Here is a 22883-nt window from a genome sequence, read left to right on the forward strand (position 1 = left end):
AGAACCAGCTGCATCAGAGGAAGACATTAGGTGCCCTACAATAAGAGTTACAATCCTGGCAACAGCTCCTTCCACGCAGGTCTCATTATAATCTCCAACAGAGTTTAGCATAAGACCTGAAACACAATGTTTTATATCCCTTCCAAAACACTCATTGCCGTTAATGGTGGCAATGCTGGATATTCTTGATAGCTCTATTAATATCTTCCTTGAGTCTTTTTAAGTTCTTGGCTTCAGCAGCTTCCTGGGGATGCTGGCAGATTCCTCCAGACAAAGAGGAGGATGAGTCCCTGCTGGAAGAGGCCTTGTTCAGCACGATTTAAGGCCTGTCGGCATCTGCAGGACGCCCGCCAATATTCAGGGCCTCATGGAAGTGGTTCTGGCGGGGCTCCACGGGCCAGCATCGGCTCGGCTTCAGTGCTAGTGAGTGCAGGCAGCAACCTTCAGTTGCCATAGGCCTTGCATTGGGGCTGAAGTTGGTCTTTTGCTTATCTGTGTTGATTTTGGTTGATCCACGGGGCCAGGAAGAAATGACCAGCCCCGTCACGAACCTGAACGTAACCTTTATGAATGCCAGCTGGCAGAAATACCAATTAGATGGGAAAATAAGACTTCCCATCTTTATAACCCAGTCAGTCCTGCCCTCTGCTATCACCAGTCCCATTTACTATAACCTCTCTGATACATCAGTAAACATCATGGTAAAGTGCTGCTCTTGACTCTGATTGCTCTAACGAATAGGGACCCTCTTCTAATCTCCAGACTAAAGGGAAGTAAGGATCGTTCTCCCCAGTTTGCAGATGGGAAAACTAAGGCAGGGGGCAGGGCAGTGATATGTCCAGCAGCAGGAGCCAGAAACTGAACCTGGAAACCGACTCCCCAATGAAGGACACTGACCCTTGCTCCTAGGCCACCTTATTTTCAAGCACAGCTTCCAAAATTACTGACCTCTTATGGCATCTAGTGATTGATCCCAAACTTCCAGATTTACTCCTCCATTGGAGACCTAAACTGTGTAAACAGAGTTACCCAGGTTGGAAAACTGGGCCCATTACAAGTGAGCCCTGGACAAACCTCCCGCTGCCATTCACTCCCTGTACTGGCTCACACCTTTCTCCTGGAAACCTGAATGCAGCCAGGAAATACAATTCAAAATCCGGGTAGACGAAGCCTTGGCTGGGATGATGTAGCCGGGGCTGGTCCTGCTTGGAGCAGGGGGTTGGGCTAGATGTGGCCTCCTGAGGTCACTTCCCGCCCTCATTTTCCATGAGTCTATGAAACATTTCAATTGCAGTTCTCCCTTAAGTAGCCAGCAAAGGCAATTCCCATTTCCCCTGAGCCTGGTTACCTTTCTGGAGGTGCCTCCCACTTTATGACTGGAGCAGGCCAAATTTGGGACTAATATGAGCATCTAGTGTCCTACATAATGGGGCACAGCAGGAAGAAACAGTGCCTTTGCAGATCTGCAAACCATATAGCTTTCTATAGTGAGGAGGATCTTGAAATATCCAGGATAGCAGGTTACTTGCAATCTCCAAATCACCACCCGGGCTTCGTCTTGAGGGTAACATGTGATGGGGGTCTCCTCGCTCTCCCTCCTGGTACAGCTGTTCCACCATGGGTTTTCTCCCAGCTTTCATCTTGGTCAACCCCAGGGTTGGCAGAGTTAATAGCAGAAGACCTAACAACTGGACCACGCTGAGAGAGGCAGGTACCAGTGACACGCAGAGCTGTGGGCACGGTGCCTACCCGGACACGCCAAACCTTCTCTGGTGACTGGAGATGTCACTGATTTTGGAAAAGGGCCTCTGGCCAACCTTTGCTCTGTGTTACCCAAGCAGCTGGGATCCTCCCCATCCTGCAGTGGGAGGGGTGATGGGACACCCCCCCCCCACGCTTATCTACATCTTTATTATACATATTCTAGTAATACCCACAAAAATGTGCTAGCACTTGCCCCAAATTATGGCATTGTACCTGTTTTAGGAAGCTGTCTCCTGAGCTCTCTGCTTCTACTAAGTGCTTAAAAACTTGCGAACAAATCCACTGAAAATGGAGCTGCTGAGATGCTTAAAGGTAAGCCTGTGTTTAAGGACTTTGCTGGTCAGAGTCAGAAACGTAAGAAGTTTAAAGTCTTAAGACACCAGACCAAGAGGATGATCCAAAGTCTACTGCAGTCAACAGGAAGATGCCCACTGAGATTTTTGGGTCCAGGCAAGAGTAGTTGGGGATAATCCTGCCTAGAGGAGGCAGCTGGACAAGATCAGTGGTTCTCAACCTTTTTTCTACCAGGACTCATTTGTAAGCCTCGAAAGCCAGTCCCAGCCCGGGTCCCCTCACTCCCAACCTGCTGCCCGCCCATAGGAACAGGGGAGGGCCAAAGCAGCCGAACCCTGCCAGCTTGCAAGGGAAAAGCCCTGGTTTCCCATGTTTTTCTCCTTGAAAGGAGAATCCATTTTCAATGCCCTGTATTATTGCGACCCACTTTTGGGTCGTGACCCACAGGTTGAGAAATGCTGGGCTAGATGACCTCCTGAGGTCCCTTCCAAACCTAATTTTCTGTAATTCTATGAAGAAAAAGTGGGGAAAGCTTAGAAAAGAGACAACTGAAGGGTTGAAACTAGGTCTTCTTATAGGAGTTAGAGACATCAACGGACAACTCAGGAACGGCAGCATGATGGAGACAGCACAGGCCACAGTCTCCAACAGAGTCATCAAGCTGTCCGGGCATAGGGGTCTGATCACACTCCACAAGGATCCTTCATCATTGTGGTGATGGAAAGAAAGCAAGAAAAAAGACAGATAGACAATGTGCAGAGCTATTTATGACAGCTAAGGCTGGCTCTGGTGAGGAGCTCTCAGAAAAACAGGAACAGACAAAAGAAGCAATTGCTCTGTTTTGCAGCCAGATAAATTGGCAAGGTGTGCCGAAACCACACGCAGCTCTACCTGCGCGGCCATTTCAAAGTCGTGATGCTGTTATGAAAGTAGTCACCTCCTAGGATGTTATCACAAGTCTCATTGTCGCTGGTGGCTTTTTTTTTGCAAGCACCAGTTCCTGGCATCTGATGATTAGGTGAGAGGGAAAAAAAAGTTGGCTTTCTTCTTTCCCTTTGAAGTGTGTGTAACCTTCAGGGTGGCAAAGAAGAGCTTGAAAATGGGAACCTCACAATTTTGGGAGCCCGAAGGCAAATAAAAAAGCACTGGACACTGATAGCTGTTTGAAACTCCCCGTGATTTTGAAGCCTATTTCATAATTTGGGGTGGAGCGGAAGAGCTTTGCTCATAATGTTTAATGCACGCGGGTGGCCATGCTGAGCTGAAAGGCAGATCTCGGTAGATTCACCCTCATGCCATTGGGGTCTGACACTGAGCCCTGACTCTTCCTGGTTGATGACGTTTGCCACAAAGCAGCACTGGTAGCCACGCGCTGCCCACCACCAAGTCAAAAAAACCTGCCAAAACAATCGGTCCTCTTTGAGATGTATTACGGGGTGTTTTTTGTGGGGTCTAAAAACCACAGGCTGGGCGAGGAAAAGTTGCTTAAGGGGTAGGGTACTGGGCTTGGAGTCAGGAGACCTGGGCTCTACTCCAGGCCATGCTATAAACCTGAGGGGTGATCTTGGGTAAGTCACATCATTGCTCTGTGCCTCTGTGTTTCTATCTGTAAAATGGGGATGCTGCTGCTGATCTGCTTTGCAAAGTGCTTTGAGTTCTAGTGAAAGCCCTAGGAGAGAGAAGGATGATATGATGCTGGGACAAGCCGAAAGGAGGATTTTCTGGGTAGGGCACTAGTGTGGAAGTCAGGAGGAGATGGGGGTTCAATCAGTCAGGCTTCCTGAGTGAATTTGAGCAAGTCGCTGAATCCACCTTATGCCTCAGTTTCCCCCTCTGTCCAAACGCAGGCAGGACTTGGCTCACAGGAGCTCAGCTATGGTGAGGGGCACAGAAGGTGAGGCACGGTACCTTGATCAAATGGACATGTCGGGGGCACTTCCACCATTATTTGACATCAGGATGGAAAACAACCTCTCAGACCATAAAGAATGGCCTCAAGATGTTGGCTGTGCAGCCCAACCCAGCAGGCCTTAAAAGCAGGCATATGATGGTGTTGGGCTGCAGTCATTAGTCCTGTGCCTCATTTAGGCTAGGTAGGTCTACACTGAGGTCCCTGCAGCTCATGGGACCATACCCAAGCCGGCTTTGTGCTCAGTCCTGCGTCGGATACCATTAGCAGTGCTGCTAATGGTTCATCACCTCTGCATTTGCCCAATTTCTTGGGTGGGTTTTGAGCTCTATGTGGATGCAGCTAAGCTGCTATTGGTATCCAAGCCGGCATGGGTCTGTCTATTTTATGCCACAGTCATGGCACGCACTGCCCTGTGGCTATCCCCAGAGATGAAGCAAAACACCTAAATGATGGGCTTCATCTCACTGACTCCAACGCAGCGTCCTGGTGCCCGGGAGACCCAGTCATCAGCGTCTAGGAAAGAGATCAAACAACCATAATCTTTCCTCCTGTTCCCCTCTGGAAGATGTCACCAGGACCCGATCAGCAGCAGCTTCAGTCTAAAACAGCAGGTATGCAGCTGACCTACACAAGGAAGACCTGTGAACTAGCTTTTCTGGTTCCTCAGCATCTTGATCCCTATCTCTCGAGATATCCATGGTGGTTTATCTGGCCTCCATCATCATAGCACATGACTGCCTCCCACCCTTCGGTGACTTCATCCTCACCATCCCCTGTGAAAAAGCTCCTGTTTTTCAGAAGGGAAACTGAGGCACGGAGTCATCAATGCCAGGTCAGAGAATCATAGGAAGGATTTGAATCCAGGACCTTTGTTCCCACCAAGCTGGGGGTAGCAGTAGATACATTGGAGGGTAGGGCTAGGATTCAGAGGGACCTAGACAACTTGGAGGATTGAGCCAAAAGGGATCTCATGAGGTTCAGTAAGGACACATGCAAAGTCCTGCACTTAGGACAGAACAACCCCATGCACCAGTGCAGGCGGGGGGCTGACGGGCTGGGCAGCAGCTCTGCAGAGAAGCACCTGGGGGTGACAGTGGGCAATAAGCTGCATATGAGCCTGCGATGTGCCCTTCTTGCCAAGAAGGCTACCGGCATCCTGGGCTGCACTGGCAGGAGCATTGTCGGCAGGTCCAGGGCAGTGATTCTTCCCTCTGTTCAGCATTGGGGAGGCCACTAGTCCTGTGTCTAGTTTTGCACCCCCCCATTACAGCAAGGATGTGGACACATTGGAGAGAGTCCAGTGAGGGCAACAAAAATGGTTTGGGGGCTGGGGGACAGGACTGGCGAGGATGGGCTGATTTAGTCTGCAGAAGAGAGGGAGGAGGGATTTAATAGCAGCTTTTTCCCTCTGTCAGACCATTTTCCTGCCTTGTCTAGTTAGCTCATAAGCTCCTTGGAGCAGGGACTGGCTTCCACTGTGCACATAAGTGGGACTGCTGAGGGGGACTTTTACCGGTTGCAGTACTCCTAATAACAACTATAGATGAGGCTTTGGAGATAAGCCCTGATCTAATCAGCCACTCCCATTTCCAGCTACTAGGATCATTAATAACCAGATGCCCGGTGTCTCTCCTATCAGCGACTTCTTTCTGATTGCTTCACTCTGCAGCTGCAGACCTGGCCAAAGCCTATACCTCCAGCAAAGCAGATCATCAGTTTGCATCAGTGCTTTTTGATCGCTGCATTAAACTTTGCCCCATTCTATGTTTTAAAACATCGGACAATGGATAGATGAATTTCGTCCTGAACATTTGCATGGCAGACAAGGGAGCCACGAGTCAGATTTCACTGGATTTTGCAGATCGCGGTGTATCTGCACATACTCAGGAGTCCGCAGATCGAAAACCGGCGCTCACCATTGCCTGGTTCACAGGCTTCTGCCGGACCCTGGAGAGACCAGCTCACCAGTTTGACTTAGAGAGACTCTCCAATGAGACTGCAGCATGACATGGATTTGAAATGGTCATTCGTCTATATTCTGGATCTGTATTCATCCCTTTGTTTCAAACACGGGGTGAAGAGATCCTCCTTCGCCTCCAAATCCTCCTTCAGGGACTTCACCAGGTGTGCTCTGCTACTCTAAGGACATCTGCAGACTACAAGACACCCCTTAGTCACGCAGTCCAGATCCACAAAAGTGCATAAGTGCCCAGCAAAATCAGTTAGCTCCACTGCAATCAAACAAAGGGAATTAGGTGCCTAATAGGAGCAGTTACCTAAATACATTGGTGGGATTTCAACCTGCCCCTCTTCCCTTCCCAGACTTCACCCCTCATTGTATTGCCTCAGTGTCTACAACCACAAACCTTTCTCAACAGCAAGCAAGCCAGACTTCCCTTAATGCTGAACTACCTCAAACTTTTAAACGATTGCCTCTGGAGATGGCTCCTTTGAGATCGACCCAGGAGGGGATGAAGGTATCCACAGCCGTACGCATTCGGGTAGTTTACCAAGTCATTGAGGTCTGAATTGCTCCCATGCTTGGTGGCTGGTGGTGTGGGGCTATTGTCAATGAGGAGAAGACCCTTCATAAATAACTCCTTTGCAAGCAATTGGTCGGTTCCTATCGTTCCAGGGACTTGGAGTTGATGAGACCTCCATTACCACCGCAACTAAGCACCTCACACCCTTCATCGATTTGTCCTCATGCCTGCTCTGTGAGATAGGGAAACGCTGCTTTTATTCCTCCCCTGCACCCAGGCAGCTAAACGCAAAGAGATGAAGGCCCAATTTTGAAAGGTATTTTACTTCCTAAAGAGGTAGGGGACACCTAGTGGGATTTTCCAAAGTTCCTTGACTCCTACCTCACGAGGCGCCCCCAAAATGTCTCAAGAGCTTAAAAGAAAAATCTAGCCCACAGTGACTTGGCCAAGCTGATACGGGGGCAGAGTCATGCATTAAACTTGGACCACCTGGGCACATCTGGATGAGCAGCCCTAGATTTCAGGAGGGCGGACGTCAACGAGCTAAGGAGGGTAGTCGGGGAGGCACTGAGGTCCCGGGCGGGAGGGGAGCCGAGTGTCCAAGGAGAGTGGTCGCTCCTTAAGGAGACAATCCTCCAAGCCCAAAGAGAGGTAATCCCGACACGGATCAAAGGGGGCAGGAGGGCACGAAAGCCCCCATGGCTCACCAAAAGCATCCGGGAATGTCTCCTAGCTCAAAGGGAGGTGCACACCCAATGGCGGGGGGGGGCATCCCCAGGGAGGACTATACTGCAGTTGCTCGGGGCTGCGGGGGGGTCAGGAAGGCCAAGGCGGAGGTGGGACTGGGACTAGCTTCCCAGATCAAGGACAACAAGAAATCCTTTTTTAAATACATCGGGGCAGAAAGAAGGTACCAGGTAACGTGGGGCCCCTGCAGGACACACCAGGAAATCTGGTCATTACACCAGATGACAAAGCTAACCTATTTAACGACTTCTTTGCCTCCATTTTCCTGAGCAGCGACCAGATCAGCCCCCCTCACCGGGTCCCCCGCAGGCCCCAGGGGAGGCGCACCCAGGCCCAGGGTCAGGGCGGATCTAGTCAGGGGCATCTGGAGGGACGCGACGTGTTCGAGTCAGCCGGTCCGGAGGGTCTCCACCCCCGAGTGCTGAGGGAACTGGCTGCGGTCATTGCGGGACCCCCGGCACGGCTGCACGAGCACTCGTGGGGCTCTGGTGTGGGGCCAGAGGACTGGAAGAGGCCAACGTGATTCCCATCTTCAAAAAAGGGAAACTACAGGCCAGTTAGTCTTACCTCGATCCTGGGTAAGTTTTTGAGAGAATTATCCTGGCGCATGTCCACGAGGGGCCGGGGGGGAGATCATGCTTAGGGGCAACCAACACGGGTTCACTAGCAGCAGGTCCTGTCAGACCAAGCTGTGGCCTTCTACGACCCGGTCACCAAATCCTTAGACGCAGGGGGAGCAGTGGACATCGTCTTCCTGGACTTCCGGAGGCCTTCGACACTGTCTCTCACCCCGTTCTCATTAAGAAACTGGGGGCTGTGGTGTCGACCCCACACAGTCAGATGTGTCGCCAACTGGCCGGAGGGCCGCACCCAGAGAGCGGTGGTGACGGGTCATGTTCGACCCAGAGGGACGTGGGCAGTGGGGTCCCCCAGGGCTCGGTCCTCGGGCCCGCGCTGTTCAACATCTTCATCAGTGACTTGGACGAGGGGGTAAAAAGCACCTGTTCAAATTTGCTGATGACACTAAGATGTGGGGGGATGTGCATGCTAGAAGGGAGGAATAGGCTGCAATCGGTCCTAGACAGGTTACGGGGTGGGCGGATGAGAACAGGATGGGATTCAACACCGACAAGTGCAAGGTGCTGCACCTGGGGAGGAACAACCGGCACCATACCTACAGGCTGGGGAACTCCCTTCTCATCAGGGCAGAGGCAGAAAAGGATCTTGGAGTCATCATTGACTCCAAGATGAACATGGGCCGGCAGTGTGGGGACGCGGTCAGGAAGGCCAACCGCACCCTTGTCACTGCATCCACAGATGCATCTCGAGCAGGTCCGAGGAGGTGATCCTCCCCTCTATGCGGCACTGGTCAGGCCGCAGCTGGAGGACTGCGTCCAGTTCTCGGTGCTGCACTTCAGGAGGGATGTGGGCAGCATGGAGAGGGTCCAGAGGAGGCCACTCACATGGTCAGGGGGCAGCAGGGCAGGCCCTACAAGGAGAGGCGACGGGACCTGAACCTGTTCAGCCTCCACAAGAGAAGGCTGAGGGGGATCTAGTGGCCTGTTACAAACTAGTCAGGGGGGACCAGCAGGCACTGGGGGAGTCCCTGTTCCCCGAGCACCGCCAGGAGTGACCAGGAATAACGGTCACAAGCTGGCAGAGGGGAGATTCAGACTAGACATCACGAGGCGCGACTTCACGGTCAGGGCGGCTAGGGTCTGGAACCAACTTCCAAGAGAAGTGGTGCAGGCTCCTACCCTGGGGGGCTTTAAGAGGAGGCTGGATGTACACCTTGCTGGGGTCGTTTGCCCCAGTACTCTTTCCTGCCATGGCAGGGGGTCAGACTTGATGATCTGCTCAGGTCTCTTCTGACCCTACCAACTATGAAACTATGAAACTATGAGCATGCCCATACAGTACATGGCACTGCAGACAGGCATGTGGCACCACAAACTGCAAGTGCTGCATGTGCAGGGGTTTGCCATGCTGCTAATTTGCAGCACAGCCGGTTTGCTTGATGCTGGCAGATCCTGATATCAAAGAACCCCGTGCTAGATAAAAGCAGGGTGGTGCATGTGGTGGGGTGGCACATGTGCCCCAAACCAGACCTGGTCCAGCTGGGGCCATGCTGCAGCTGCTGGCCAGGCTCTGCATGCTGGATCGCTGCCGCTGCAGCCTGGAGAGGCCCCTAGGCCCTCAGGCAAGACTGCTGGGGCCAGCCCAGATGCTCCCTTGCCCTACCTAGGGCAACTTGCCACATGCCAGAGCGCGTGTGCACAAGCATTTCCCAGGGACACGCAGCAGTGGCACAACTATGTGCTGCTGCTGTTTGTCCCAGGATAAATGCATGTGCACACTTGTCGGGGTGCACCCCCTGAATACCAACCCATTGCTGCAACCAGAAGGCCTCTAAGGGGGCTTATAAGAGCTTCTGCTCTCCAGAAGAGGTCCTGCTCTGAAACCCACTGATATAAAAAAGAGCCTTTCCACAGCTATCACCAAGCTATAGATTAGGCTAGCCTGCTGGTACCCACTGCCTTGTCTCTTCACTTTCCATTCTAGCATTGCAAAACAATGCAAGATTTTACTATGACTGTGTCTCCCCAGCTTGCAGGGAACCAAAGCACTTTTGTGTCATTAAAAAATTTATTTTGTTTAGCAACAGGCATATTATTATTATTATTATTATTATTATTATTACTACTACTACTGCTACAGAAGACGAGGGGGATCTTGTACATCCAGAAAGTCTCCAAATAATTGTATTTCTCCCTTCTTAATTAACATATAGAGCTCACCTTCTGGGAAACAGAAGGTCTCCTTAACAGCTGGGTTAAAGGAAAGATCTTACGGCTCTTTGTTTCCAAGCCGAATCGATTATTTTTCTACCTTGTGCAATGAATTGCACTGAACAGTGTTGCCTTCCACTGAAAAAAAAAAACAATTGTGTAGCCTCTATCCTGTAAGCAGTATCCCAAAACAGAAGTCAGGAAGAAAAACCAGGCAGAGAAGGAGATGGTAGGAGATCTGAGCGAGAAAGAAAGGATCTGATTGTAAAGAACTGACGGGAAGAATAAAATGGAGAGGTGGAAATCGTGTTACGAAACACAGAGCTTGCCCTTGAATCAACAGGAATGATGTCTCTTCACATCATGGCAGGGGGTCGGACTTGATGATCTGCTCAGGTCCCTTCCGACCCGACCAACCATGACACTATGAACCACAGAGATGTGTGTAAGACATAGGTAATGTGGGGAGATGAAGACAGTAAAGGCTTTAGGATAGCCAGGAGGTTTTTTTAGGGGGTTTTGAGCTGGGTTGCTGCAACAAATGCAAGGGCTGGTTGGTGCTGGATGAGGATCCAGTTGTGGTGAGTAGTGTTTTGTAGGAGACTGCATCTGCCCAGCAGTGGACAAGATGCATGGAGAGACGAGCAAGTCATGGGCATTGCAACTGGTGCACAAGTGCCGTCATGGGTCTCCTAACCGTGCTGTCCCCCAAAGAGTCTCTGGGTGCAAGGGAGGAAGGACGAATTCATACTGTTCTCAGGCTGAGATCCCTTTTCCCATAGCACGTCCTCCTGGGGACTCCTCCAGCCCTGCAACTGCCTCCCCCTATGGCCCTGTGCAAGTCACCTAATTATGCTTTGCCTCAGGTTCTCCCTCTGTGGGAAAGGAGATTACTGCACCCTGAGGCAGGGAAAGGCACAGCAAGAAGTGAGTCAATTAAAGCCAGACAAACACAATCACAAATGAGGTGTACTTTTTTAACAGGCAGAATTATTAGCTATGAATCAAACTAGCAAAAGAAGTGATGGATTCTCTACTTCTGGATGTCTTCAGATTAAGGCTGGGTGCCTTTCTGGAAAGTATACAGAAGCCAAATCCCACCAAGGCTTTGGGCAAATATAAGTTACTGAACTCAAGACAGGGATAATTCACCGGATGATCTAACAGTCTCTTCTGGCCTTTATAAGGACTATCAATCTCTTATGATAACATTTAGAAAAAAAACCAGGACAACAATTTCATTCCAGCTGAAATGCCAACATCTCCCCGCTCTTTTCTAGAACCGGAATGAGATTTTTGCTGAAACTTTCCAATAGATTTTTGGTTTTTCTTTTTTTACTGAAATTTGCATCACAATTATATATATATATACACACACACACACACATATATATATAAAATGCACACACACACACATATCTTGCCCAGAAACCAGCAAGAGAACTTGGGTTTCAGTAAAGGGAAAAATGTGGGGATGTCACCAAAATAACATATCAATGATGCTGCCCATTTGGAGGCAAAAAGCTTTGCTTTCGGGAATCACACCATTTTTTCAGGAAAGCCATTTTTAACGTGAGGAATTAATGCCTGTTCTTGAAACATTTTAACTAGGGTTTTTGTGACACGTGTTTATAGGGTCTTCTCTCTGCAAAAGTTGTGCAGCTTTGGGTAAACGCCCTGCACGGACACGTCAGAAGGGAGACAAGTGTAAAAACACTCTCCCTCTCCCTGAAGAAGGGTGTTTGCACCCCAAAGCTTGCAAAGAACAATCTCCCCAACTATTTAGTTTAATAAAAGATATCATATTGACCCAAAGAACCTTGTCTGGCTGTGCCAAATATGCTTCAAGTGAATATAGCTGTCCCTGCAGGCGAAGAGGAGCAAGTCATGTTGCTATAAAGCAAATTTTGTTCTGGCCTCACAGTATTCATGCTAGGGGCTGTATTACGTTCAAGTTAAAAAAAAATCACATCCCCACACATCTTATTTATCCCAGTACAAAAACTCTGGAGACCTAGGATGTGTCAAGTTCCTTTGATGGCAGGTGCCATAGAAATGCAAAGGGCTCTTTCATTGTCAGTCTAATTCAAGAGGGAAGGGGAGTTTAAATAGGCAGTTGACAAACAAGAGTGCTAAGAGCCGTGCCTTTTGTGATACTTAACAATTTCCTTTGGTTCAGAGGGCCCTTCTAAAGACTGCCTTATGTTAGGGAGTGAAGAACAAGGGAGTTTATGTTTAAATTTCATTTGCTTTTCATTGGCAAGCTTGGCCCTATGCACAATTGACCTCGAGGGAAAAGAGAAAAGGCCTTTTACTCACGTGCATAACTGCCCGCGTGCAAGGTCTCACCCTGTAATAAGTAGAAGCTACTATACAAGAGTATATCATGGCTTCACTTCCACTTACCATAGTAGCTAGCCTATAGTGCAGCACCGAACCCCCCGGTAAATTGTGGGTATGGCCATCCCCATAACCATGGGATCCGAACACCTGCCGGCAGGGCGCTCAGCACTCAGATCCAGACCCCAGCGATTTAGCCAGGCACCTAATTCCTTCCAGGACTTGACTATAAACCACTTTCAGGACAGGGTACAGAGGCCAGGAGATACAGACTCGCCCCAGGAAGGTGAACTTTTGCGCTCCAAGCTTCCCTTTGAGTTCTAGGCTTTGGCCTTCCACGTCTGAAGCAAAAGTGCGGACCCAACTCCTTTTCCGGGGGGTAGCTTTGGGAACAGGACCGGACAGCCCACCGCTATCTGCCAGCAATGGGCTGAGCAATATATTTAGATCACACGCTCCCGCAGCCCCTCGATAAATCTCAGCTGTCCAAATGCGGCGCACTGCGATTCAGAGCCTGGAGGAGTCCCTTCGGTGACATGCTTGTGTAATGTTTGCTAAGTGCTGTCATTATGCCCGTAAAGCGCTTTATAACTCTGTCTGGTTATGTGACCCACGCACTCGAGGCATATAAACGCAGGAGTGGCATCCCCCGAGGAGAAGCACTTAAAAACCTCCGGGGAGAATCAAAGACTCGGCCTGTTTGCTCTGGGACAGCAGAACAGACCACTTCTTTTTTCTCTCTATAAGACATATGATGGGAAAACAAATTAGAACAATAATCCCCAGCTCAAACCTGCAAGCAACCGTGATGAGTGCCTGCTTTCCACCAACGCTGAGCGGATTGAGCATAGTGCTCGGTGCTGTACAAATGCTTCCTTCCTTCCAGAGCTTAGATCATAGACACGTGGTGAGAAAGAAGAGCACGGGAAGGGGAAGGGAACTGCCTACGGACTCACATTGCAGGTCGGTGCCAAAACTGGGACCAGAATCTGGTATTTTGAGACCTACCCCAGGACGCTATCATCTAGACCCCCCACCCCCCAAGCATTGATTTATTGAGGATTGGGTTGGCAGATTAATTTTTTCCAAAGCAGGACAGCAAAGCACAGCTTTCCAATGTCGAGACTGAGAAGTAGCACTCCTTCGCCACGTCCAGATGAGCGCGGATTTGCGGTATGTGGCACTGCAGCCTTGTCTGCGGCAACACACGCTGCACATGCAGGCATCCCCTGCACCCCTACTTCGCAGGATTGTGGTGGGGGGGTGACCCCAGGAGATCCCAGAGTCAAAAAAATCCATGCCGAAAAGAAGCAGGGTGGCGCACGTGGCAGCAGCGTGTGCTGCCCAAAACTAGCCAGGCTCCCTGCTGCAGGAGTGCCACGGCTCCAGCTCCCCCGGGGCCCCAGGTAAGGCTGCTGGCACCAGCACACTTGACCCCTACCCCACCTGGATAACCTGCCACGCATCAGAGCACACATGATCCCTGGGAATAAGTAACACCACTGCCACCGAATGCCACTGCTACTTGTCCCCAGAGAAACACACTCATCTGGACACTGCCCTTGGGTCTATTCCCCGCTCACCTATGGGCTCATTTTATCCCCCAGGACACAGCTATTCATTTTCCTGCCTCTGCTTACCCATCTGTAAAATGGGGATAGCAACATTAGCCTCCATCCTAAGGATGCTATTAATTAATGTTAGTAAAGTTCTTTGAGATGTTCAGGTGAAAGGCATGATGGAAGGACAAATCCCTGCAACTGGAACTGCCCTGTAACAGATGCTTTATAAAGATGGCTGGGCTCAAAGAGAGAAAAGTTTCTTTTATTTGTCTTGGAAAGAGGATATTTATCTGTGACTCAGTTTGCTCTTTTTGTTTTACTGAAGGCCGTATGAGGGTTTGGGGGTTTTTTTTAGGTTATTTCTTCTAATAAAGTTCTCTTGAAATTGAAAAATATATATATATATCTACATCTTCCAGGATGTGCAATGACATTTTAAACGATTAGATAATGTCCTTATCAGGATGGATCTGCAAGGAGGCTGGTCTCACAGCTCAGACCCCAGCTAGAATTTGAGACAACTTGGTTCGGTTCCTGTCTCTGACACAGGCTTCATGAGTGACAGCGGTCAAGTCATTTAATCCCTTCACCTAAATACCCAAAGCCTTGATTTCGGTGCGAATCAGGTGCCTGGCAACCTTTTGGGACCAGCTCTGCGAAGTGGGGATAGTGGTGCTTTCAGTTTCTCCCACCCTTTGCATCCTTAGGCAATTTTTACAAGGCAAGGGGTATGTCAACACCAGTGGTTCTTACCCTTTTTAGACTCAAGCCCTTGCCCCCCACACCCCTCAGAAACTGCTTCTCCTTCATTAAGGTTTTGCCTATGGAAACATAACAGATCTTGTGAGTTGTGCAGGTGTTTGCACACCGAATGGTGCATTTGTACACCAAACAGGTGTCTGCACACCAAACGCTGCATGGCAGCCTTGTTGAAAATCATAGGGTGAAGGCAGCTGGCAAAGCAGGGCCCTGACCTGACAGCCAGGCCTTCCTGGTGTGGCTGCAGACATAGTCATCGCCCTTGGGGACTTTTTATGAGCAGGGACTGCTTGGCCCATTGCCACAGCCCCTTCTAGAGCAGCTGCTTAACCACAGGCAGAAATACTCCTGGACGGCACCCGAAATGAAGGCCACATCCATCCCCAGTGGCATGACAAAGCCCTTGGCTGAGATGATGGAGCTGAGCTCAAACAGGTGAATGCAATACATAATTGGGTGCTCTAGAGATAGCTAAAGTGCTCTTATGCCAACAAACACGGCTCCCGCTGTTCCCTGAGTGACTTTCCAGCCCTCCCTGTCTCCTGGCTCACCAGCCAGAGAGCAATCATCACTCAACAGTTCAAAGCCTAAATGCAGATCACCTTTTAAGGCACGGCACACGCTGAGATGAAATCTGCACCTATACAGTTGCAATAAAAAAATAACCCATCCGTCTTTCTAGAACGAGGGCCTGAGCAGACAACACCTGAACCCTGTACAGATACAGAACAGCTCCGCTGAGCTAAGGAGTCGTGCCTGAACCCGGCACGGAGAAGTGAAAGCCACCCCTGTGTCCCATCATCCCCATTTCTGCAGTGATGCAGTGCATGTCAAAATCCCAGGGCTGAATTTGCATTACTCGGACCTAAGATGTGGCAGAAGTGGCAGTTGTTAGCAATTCCAGTGTGCAATGGCATATTCTCATGCAAAACTTGCCAATGGCAGTTTATAGAAAAAAGGCGTGCTTGGCAGGCGGGATAAAACCTCTTCGTGGGCCCAGCCAGGCCTGCGGACCGTAGGTTGCCAACCCAGGATTTATGTGTGCAGCAGCCCCCGGATGGCATCTCCCTGGGTAATGCGCAGCTATACAACCATGCTGCCTCTTCTCTCCTGCGAGCTGAGCCTTTACGACTCTGCTCCCTCCAGAAAAGACGTGGCCATCTTGTACCCACAATGACAGAGGAGACAAACGCTTTGCGCTCTTTTGCCTACCCCTTTCTGCTTTGGTTTTGCTCTCCTCGCCAAAAAGAAAGAGCTTCCCAGCTAAAAGTCTGTTCACATTTCATGCCACCTTCTGCTTTCCCACCCACATTTCCCACCTCCCCTAGTGCTGGCTGATGCATTAGCAGCCTCCGATCTCCTCAATATTCAGATTCAGATCTAAGAGCTCAGTGTCCATCGCTGTTATTGGTTTTTCCTTAAAGCAGTGGTTTTCAACCTTTTTTTTTTTAATTTTGCGGAGCCCTAAAAAAAAAAATGTGAATGGAGGGGCAGACCCCTTTGAACTGTAAGCGTGGGTATGCAAACGCTATTGCTTGATCATAGTCACTTTTTGCAGACCCTTTAGGAGTCCTTGGACCACAGGTTGAAAACCACCATCCTAAAGCAATCCTTCAGGCCTCTCAAAGACCTCCTGATGCCCCTCCATCACCCGCAGCCCAAATAACACATTAGATCCCTGATGGGGTTTTAAAAATCTAATTTGCACCACGCCTGCTGTTGGCTGCCACTTTGCACTGCACATGCCTGGGACAGTGGATCTGGGCTGGGGAGCTCCACTTTTGCTCATGGGCTCCCGGTGCCAGAGTCTAGTCTAGTCCCTTCACAGAAATGATATGGGGGGGATAAAGGAAGTCCCATAGCTTTCCCCATAATCAATGGCCAGTTCAAAGCATTGGTCAGAAGCGCTGGTTCAACCCTATTTGTTTTTTTCTTCACTAAGCAGGTCCCTGACACACTTGGCATCACTTTCGGAGCAGTTTTCTTTTGCATCCGTGCCCGTATTTCTGCAGAGGTGTTTTGATATTATGGTGATGAGAGCCGTTTAAGCAGAGAGATCAAACAGCGGAGGGATTTCTTTTTACTGGGCTATTCAAACAAACACCACCGAACATACGCAGCCCTGGAGGCACACTTACGGTCCCAGATAGCTTTCACCTTGCCGAGGGATAATTAAACAACGCCGGTGTGCATACAGCCTTCCTCAGGCCTTGCCTTGCCGATGGAGCCCGGATCAGGCAGGCTCCTGAGCGCAGCAATTCAGACGTAAGCCAAGATCACGCCGACGCTTGGAGGGTGCTTTAGGGCGAGTGTCTTACAGCATTTCTACCTGTGAGCATCCCAGGAGCTACCGGTGGGTTTAAAGGATGAATCTTTGAGGCCACAGGACCGCGGGACTGAGATCGGAGGGATTTTCCTTCTCTTCCCACCCACCCCAGAACAACTGGACTGGGGCAGTTACAGCAGCAGCTGGGATTACAACCCGGGTTTGAGCCCGGGGTCTATCCTCCTCTGCTGCAATCTGGATTAGGGGAATGAAAGCCGCTCTGGATTTGGGGGTTTATGTGCAGCTCTTCATCCCATATTGCCCTTCCTACCCACTCAGCACTACGAGGCGGGTCGTCTTTCGCTCACCTCTATACTGCGGATGCGAGGTGCGTCCGAGGGCACTGCTGCGTGTTCAAATTCAAGCTGGCTAGAAACCAGCTGCGGAGGTGTTACCCATTGTCATGCCCTGACTTTCTAGCTGGTTGGCTCTTTTTATGGCTAGCCGGGTAGTCATTTTTCTCTCGTGATTATTAATTTACATGCGCTGCCTGTGGCGGTCTAAGTTTATTGCGCGACTGAGCAGTGACTCACCGAATATACGTAACGTGTCACAGGGGCCTGAGAAGCATCTGTCTGAGACCTAATGTGGAGGGGGGTGGGGGAGAGCTGGGATTTCGGATGCCTGCATAACATTGACCACCGCCCCCCGCCCCATCTTCCTTGCAACTCCATGCCTGGTGCTGTCTTGCTGCACTTGCAAAGGGCACGTTGTACATCCAAACTGGTGCACTTAAAAATCCTGCACTAGGATCTGACACCTGCTACCCCAACCTTGCAAGAGAGATGGGGGGGAATGCAGCAGTGATTAAGCCCCCTTCTCCTTCCCCCGCCTGTTCCCAGCTCCTCCACCAGCCAGCAGCACGGCATGAAAGCAAAATGCACCCTGGTGGGGGAGAGAGCGAGCTCGGTGGGGAGCCTAACTTTGGGCTGCGACTGTTTTTTGATCCTGCTGGCTTTCCTCCGTGGAGATGCAGATCTTCCACCCACCCCACCTCCTGCCTTCTCCCCCACCTCCTTCCCCCTGGGTAGGTGACAAGGGAATATTTATGTTGGTGTCGGTGGAATGCATTTCCTTCTCCAATCAGGAATGCAAGGGAGTTTCTAATTATAAGTTATATCGGGGCTGGGAATAAAAGATCGCTTTTTAATGATTCCAGTCCAGGTGTTCAGGTTGCCTGTCTTATCAAGAACACATTTGCATTTTATTACCTTCCCCCCCACCCCTCCCATCCATCCAAATGAGTTCCCAGCTTCAGACATACCTGACATAGCTGAGCATGGTGCCTCTACCCCCCCATATGTGCGTGCACACACACACACACATACACACACACACACACAGTGCCTCTAGCCCCTTTCCTCCCCATAAGCACACACATACACAATGATGCCTCTACCCACCTCTTCCCTACATGCCCCACTCCACAGCCACATACACGCACAAGGTGCCTTTACCTCCTCTCCTCCCCATATATACACACATACCCTCCAACACACAGACACACACACAGTGCCTTTACCCTCTTCTCCTCCCCATATGTGCATGCACACACACACACACACACACACACTGCCTCTACCACCCTCTCCTCCCCATATACACACACATACCCCCCCCACACACAGTGCCTCTACCGCCTTCTCCTCCCCATATGTGCATGCACACACACACACACACACACACACACACACACTGCCTCTACCACCCTCTCCTCCCCATATACACACACATACCCCCCAAAGACAAACACACAGTGCCTCTACCGCCTTCTCCTCCCCATATGTGCATGCACACACACACACACACACACACACTGCCTCTACCACCCTCTCCTCCCCATATACACACACATACCCCCCCCACACACAGTGCCTCTACCGCCTTCTCCTCCCCATATGTGCATGCACACACACACACACACACACACACTGCCTCTACCACCCTCTCCTCCCCATATACACACGCATACCCCCCACACAGACACACACACAGTGCCTCTACCGCCTTCTCCTCCCCATATGTGCATGCATACACACACACACACACAGACACTGCCTCTACTACCCTCTCCTCCCCATATACACACACATACCCCCCCCCCACACACAGTGCCTCTACCGCCTTCTCCTCCCCATATGTGCATGCACACACACACACACACACACACACTGCCTCTACCACCCTCTCCTCCCCATATACACACACATACCCCCCACACAGACACACACACAGTGCCTCTACCGCCTTCTCCTCCCCATATGTGCATGCATACACACACACACACACACACACACACAGACACTGCCTCTACTACCCTCTCCTCCCCATATACACACACATACCCCCCCCACACACAGTGCCTCTACCGCCTTCTCCTCCCCATATGTGCATGCACACACACACACACACACACACACACACACTGCCTCTACCACCCTCTCCTCCCCATATACACACACATACCCCCCACACAGACACACACACAGTGCCTCTACCGCCTTCTCCTCCCCATATGTGCATGCATACACACACACACACACAGACACTGCCTCTACCACCCTCTCCTCCCCATATACACACACATACCCCCCACACACAGACACACATGGCGCCTCTACCCGCCTCTCCTCCCCACACGTGTGCGCACACACACACATGCAGACACTGCTGCCTGTACCCCCTCCCCTCCCCATATGTGCAGGCGCACCCCCGCTTCCTGGGGTCTCTCCTGAGCTGTGCCCTGGGGGGTTGGAAAGGGAGGGCACTGGGCCCTCTCCTGCCCCAGCTGGATGCGTGCGGGCAGAGAGCAGGGCCTGGGCACATTCCCGGAGGAAAGGGGCATCGGCACCTAGTGCCCGGGAGCGAGGGGCACAGGCTCAGCCGGAGCATCCCCGACCTTCAGCGCTGGAGGCGGCAAGTGGGCGAGGAGCAGGGGAGCGTGCCCCGCTCTCTGCCCCGGTGCCCAGCAGACCGGGCAGGATGGAGCTCGTGTGCCCCCAGCCCGGGCAGCGCTGTCCCCGGCGCTCGAGAGGCGCTGGGGGCAGTGCGGGGGACAGGAGCAGCAGTGCCCCCAGGGGCCCGAGCGCGGGGGGCGGGCACGTCTGTCCCCGCACCGGAGACTGGCTTTAGCACCCGGGCCGGGGGGCGCACACGGGGGCAAGCCCGGGCCTAGTCGGGGAGAGCCGGCGGGGGTGTGCGGCACGGTCCTGCGCGTGCATGTGTGGGTGCATGTACATGCGTAGGCGTGCGTGTGCATTCGTGTGCATGCGTGTGTGTGTGCGTGCCCAGGCCCTGCCTCGCCTCCCCGGGAGCCCAGCCGCAGGAGCGACCCCCCGGCCGGGGCTTCCCTCCTCCATCCCCCCCCCCCCCCGTCGTAATTACACCGATGTGCAGCGACTTGCCTCCCGGCCCGCGGCCCCGCGCGCTCCCCCCCGCGCTCCCTTCTGCTGAAATGCTCTTAAAGGTGCAACCCGGCGCTGCCCCCCCCCCCCCGGCTGCCCCCGAGAGCGCGGAGCCCGCGGCGCGGCTGTCCCCCGCTCGCCCGGGACAGGCGCGGCGGGGACAACGGGCCACAGCCCGGCCTGGGCCGCAGCGCAGGGCCGGGGGGCACGGGCCTGATCCGCGTGTCTGTCGTCCGAGCGTGACCCGGGATAAAAGATAATATAATGCAATGCAAGATACTATACTATACTATACTGTAGACTAAAATGCAATGCAAGTTACTATACTATACAATATAATATAATATAATACAATGCAATGCAATGCAAGATACTATACTATACTATACTGTAGACTATAATGCAATGCACTGCAAGATACCATACTGTGCTATACTGTAGACTATAATGCAATGCAAGTTACTATACTATACAATATAATACAATGCAATGCAATGCAAGATACCATACAATATAATATAACGTAACATAATATAATATAATGCAATGCTATACAGCATGCTATCCTGTACTATATCCTATGATATATTATACTGAAATGCGGTGTAATGAAATGCAATGCCATATGTCATACGATATTACACTATACTGCAACACAGTGAAATACAGCGCAGTGCAATAGCCTGTATTATTCAATACTGCAGTGGAGTGAAGTTTCTGCAAGATACCTGTACTGTACTGTACTGTACTGTACTATACTGCAGTGCAATGCAATATACGATCATTCAAGACACTGTAGAGCAGAGCCCGGGATAGCACAGTGTTATAATCCGCCCCAGTCCCAGTCCCAACCAATTCCCTCTCCCTTCCACTCCCGCCCCGCCGCTTTCCCCTTACATAACCAGCTCAGGTTGTTCAATCTTGTCTTACCTACGGGGTTTTTTTTGTTGGTGGTGGTGGTGGTGGTGGGGTTTTTATTATTATCATTATTTTATTTTTAATTTTAACGCTCCTCAGAGCCAAGGGGAGCGCTGTTTTTCATCCTCCCCCCAGCTCCCTTCCACCTGACTAGCTCGAGAGCACCTTGAAATGCTCGTGTCAGGTTGTATCATTATCTCTTTAATGCGCTCGGTGCCTTTTGTTCCCGGCAGGAGAGGATCAAAGCACTTGAAGGGGAAGGAAAACAAACCCGACAACCAACTTCGGGATCCGCGTGTGCGCCGCTGGCCCGCGCGCCGCCGCGGCCGGAGCCGGCAGCCCGGGTAGGAGCGGACACACGCGGCCCCGGGCTGCGCGCGTGCGGGGGTGCAGCGCGGGTGCGGCGGAGCCAGTCCGCTCCCGCGCGGGGACCGCGGACCGGGGCTCTCGAGGCACCGCCAGGGCCAGGGAAGCGCAGGAGGGGAAATGCCCTTTCAAACGAGGGGGGGAAGAAGAAGAAGAAGGCTAAAACTTACCACCAGATTGGGTAACTTGACATCGCTTGACTCAGCCCACAAAGAAACAGGAAATATCCAAAAGAGGCCATGGATGGAAAAAAAAAAAAAAATGTCCCCCTTTTTTTTTTTTGCCCTTTTTTTTTTTTTTTTTTTTTGGAAGGGGGAAACCAGAGTTGCCAAAACTTTTCTTTCTTCTGAGGTATGATGATGGATGTCAGTAATCAGAGCAATAATAATACAAAATCATTAAAGAAAAGAAAAGCCAAGTCTCAAGCCCAAGCCAGGTAAATCCTTTTTCTCTTCCTTCCTCTACTCCTCTCGAGCAAAAATCTCAAGAGAGGTTTAAAAAAAAAAAAAAAACCCACAAAAAAACCCTCTTCTCTCAGCCAAGACACTGAAGGCAAATATTAAAAAAAAAAAAAAAAGAAAAAGAAAAAAAAAGTTTGAAGTAGCTCTCTTTAAAAGGGCCCAATCAGCACTTATTGCCAAAGGGAGAATTCTGATGCTCCAGCTTCCTCTGTCAATCAGGAAGGCTAAGGCAGGAATGAGCTAATTGCAAAGAGATAGTGTTTTAATAGTCATTAGGGGCACGTTGGCCCACAAGCCAGGGATAAAATGTAGCTTTAAAAAAAAAGGGTGGGTGGGGGGTGGAGAGGAAGATTTAAGGGGTATAAATAGACAGGGGGACCCCTGCGGATTTGGGTAGCTATAACAACCTGCCCGGATTTCACTCCCCGGGTAGAAGCGACTAAAAATGCAAGAAAAAAATACATAAAAATCCATAAATGCGTGAAGTTGTTGTTTTTTTCTTTTTTTTTTCTTTTTGGGGGTGGTGGTTTGGAAACTTTCAGGCTCCCTTCTCCCATCCCCTGCTCCTCCCCAGCTGATGCGCTCCAAACACCTTCCCAGAAACTTGCTTTGGGGCTGTTTTACCCTTCACCCCCTTTTTTTTTAATTAAAAAAAAAAGAGGATTTGCACACGCACAAACCCAGACACCCCCCCCCACACACACACACTCACACTTTCCCAATCATCTCTCCAGTAACATCGGAGGCGCTCCGGTGAG

The 22883-nt window shown here is 51.0% G+C and overlaps 1 protein-coding gene across 1 annotated transcript in view; it reads right to left on the reverse strand.

The window, feature by feature from the left end:
- Positions 1-22407, reverse strand: part of WNT3A (Wnt family member 3A) — a 101064-nt gene extending 78657 nt beyond the window's left edge. The window contains exon 1 of the mRNA XM_090047925.1: positions 21835-22407. Within this exon, the coding sequence (XP_089904051.1) occupies positions 21835-21905 (71 nt within the window). The 5' untranslated portion in view covers positions 21906-22407. The remainder of the gene's footprint in view (positions 1-21834) is intronic.
- Positions 22408-22883: the final 476 nt, after the last annotated feature.

The sequence above is a fragment of the Crocodylus siamensis genome, chromosome 5 (assembly GCF_052110815.1).
Source record: "Crocodylus siamensis isolate JL-2025a chromosome 5, ASM5211081v1, whole genome shotgun sequence".
Taxonomy (NCBI): domain Eukaryota; kingdom Metazoa; phylum Chordata; order Crocodylia; family Crocodylidae; genus Crocodylus; species Crocodylus siamensis.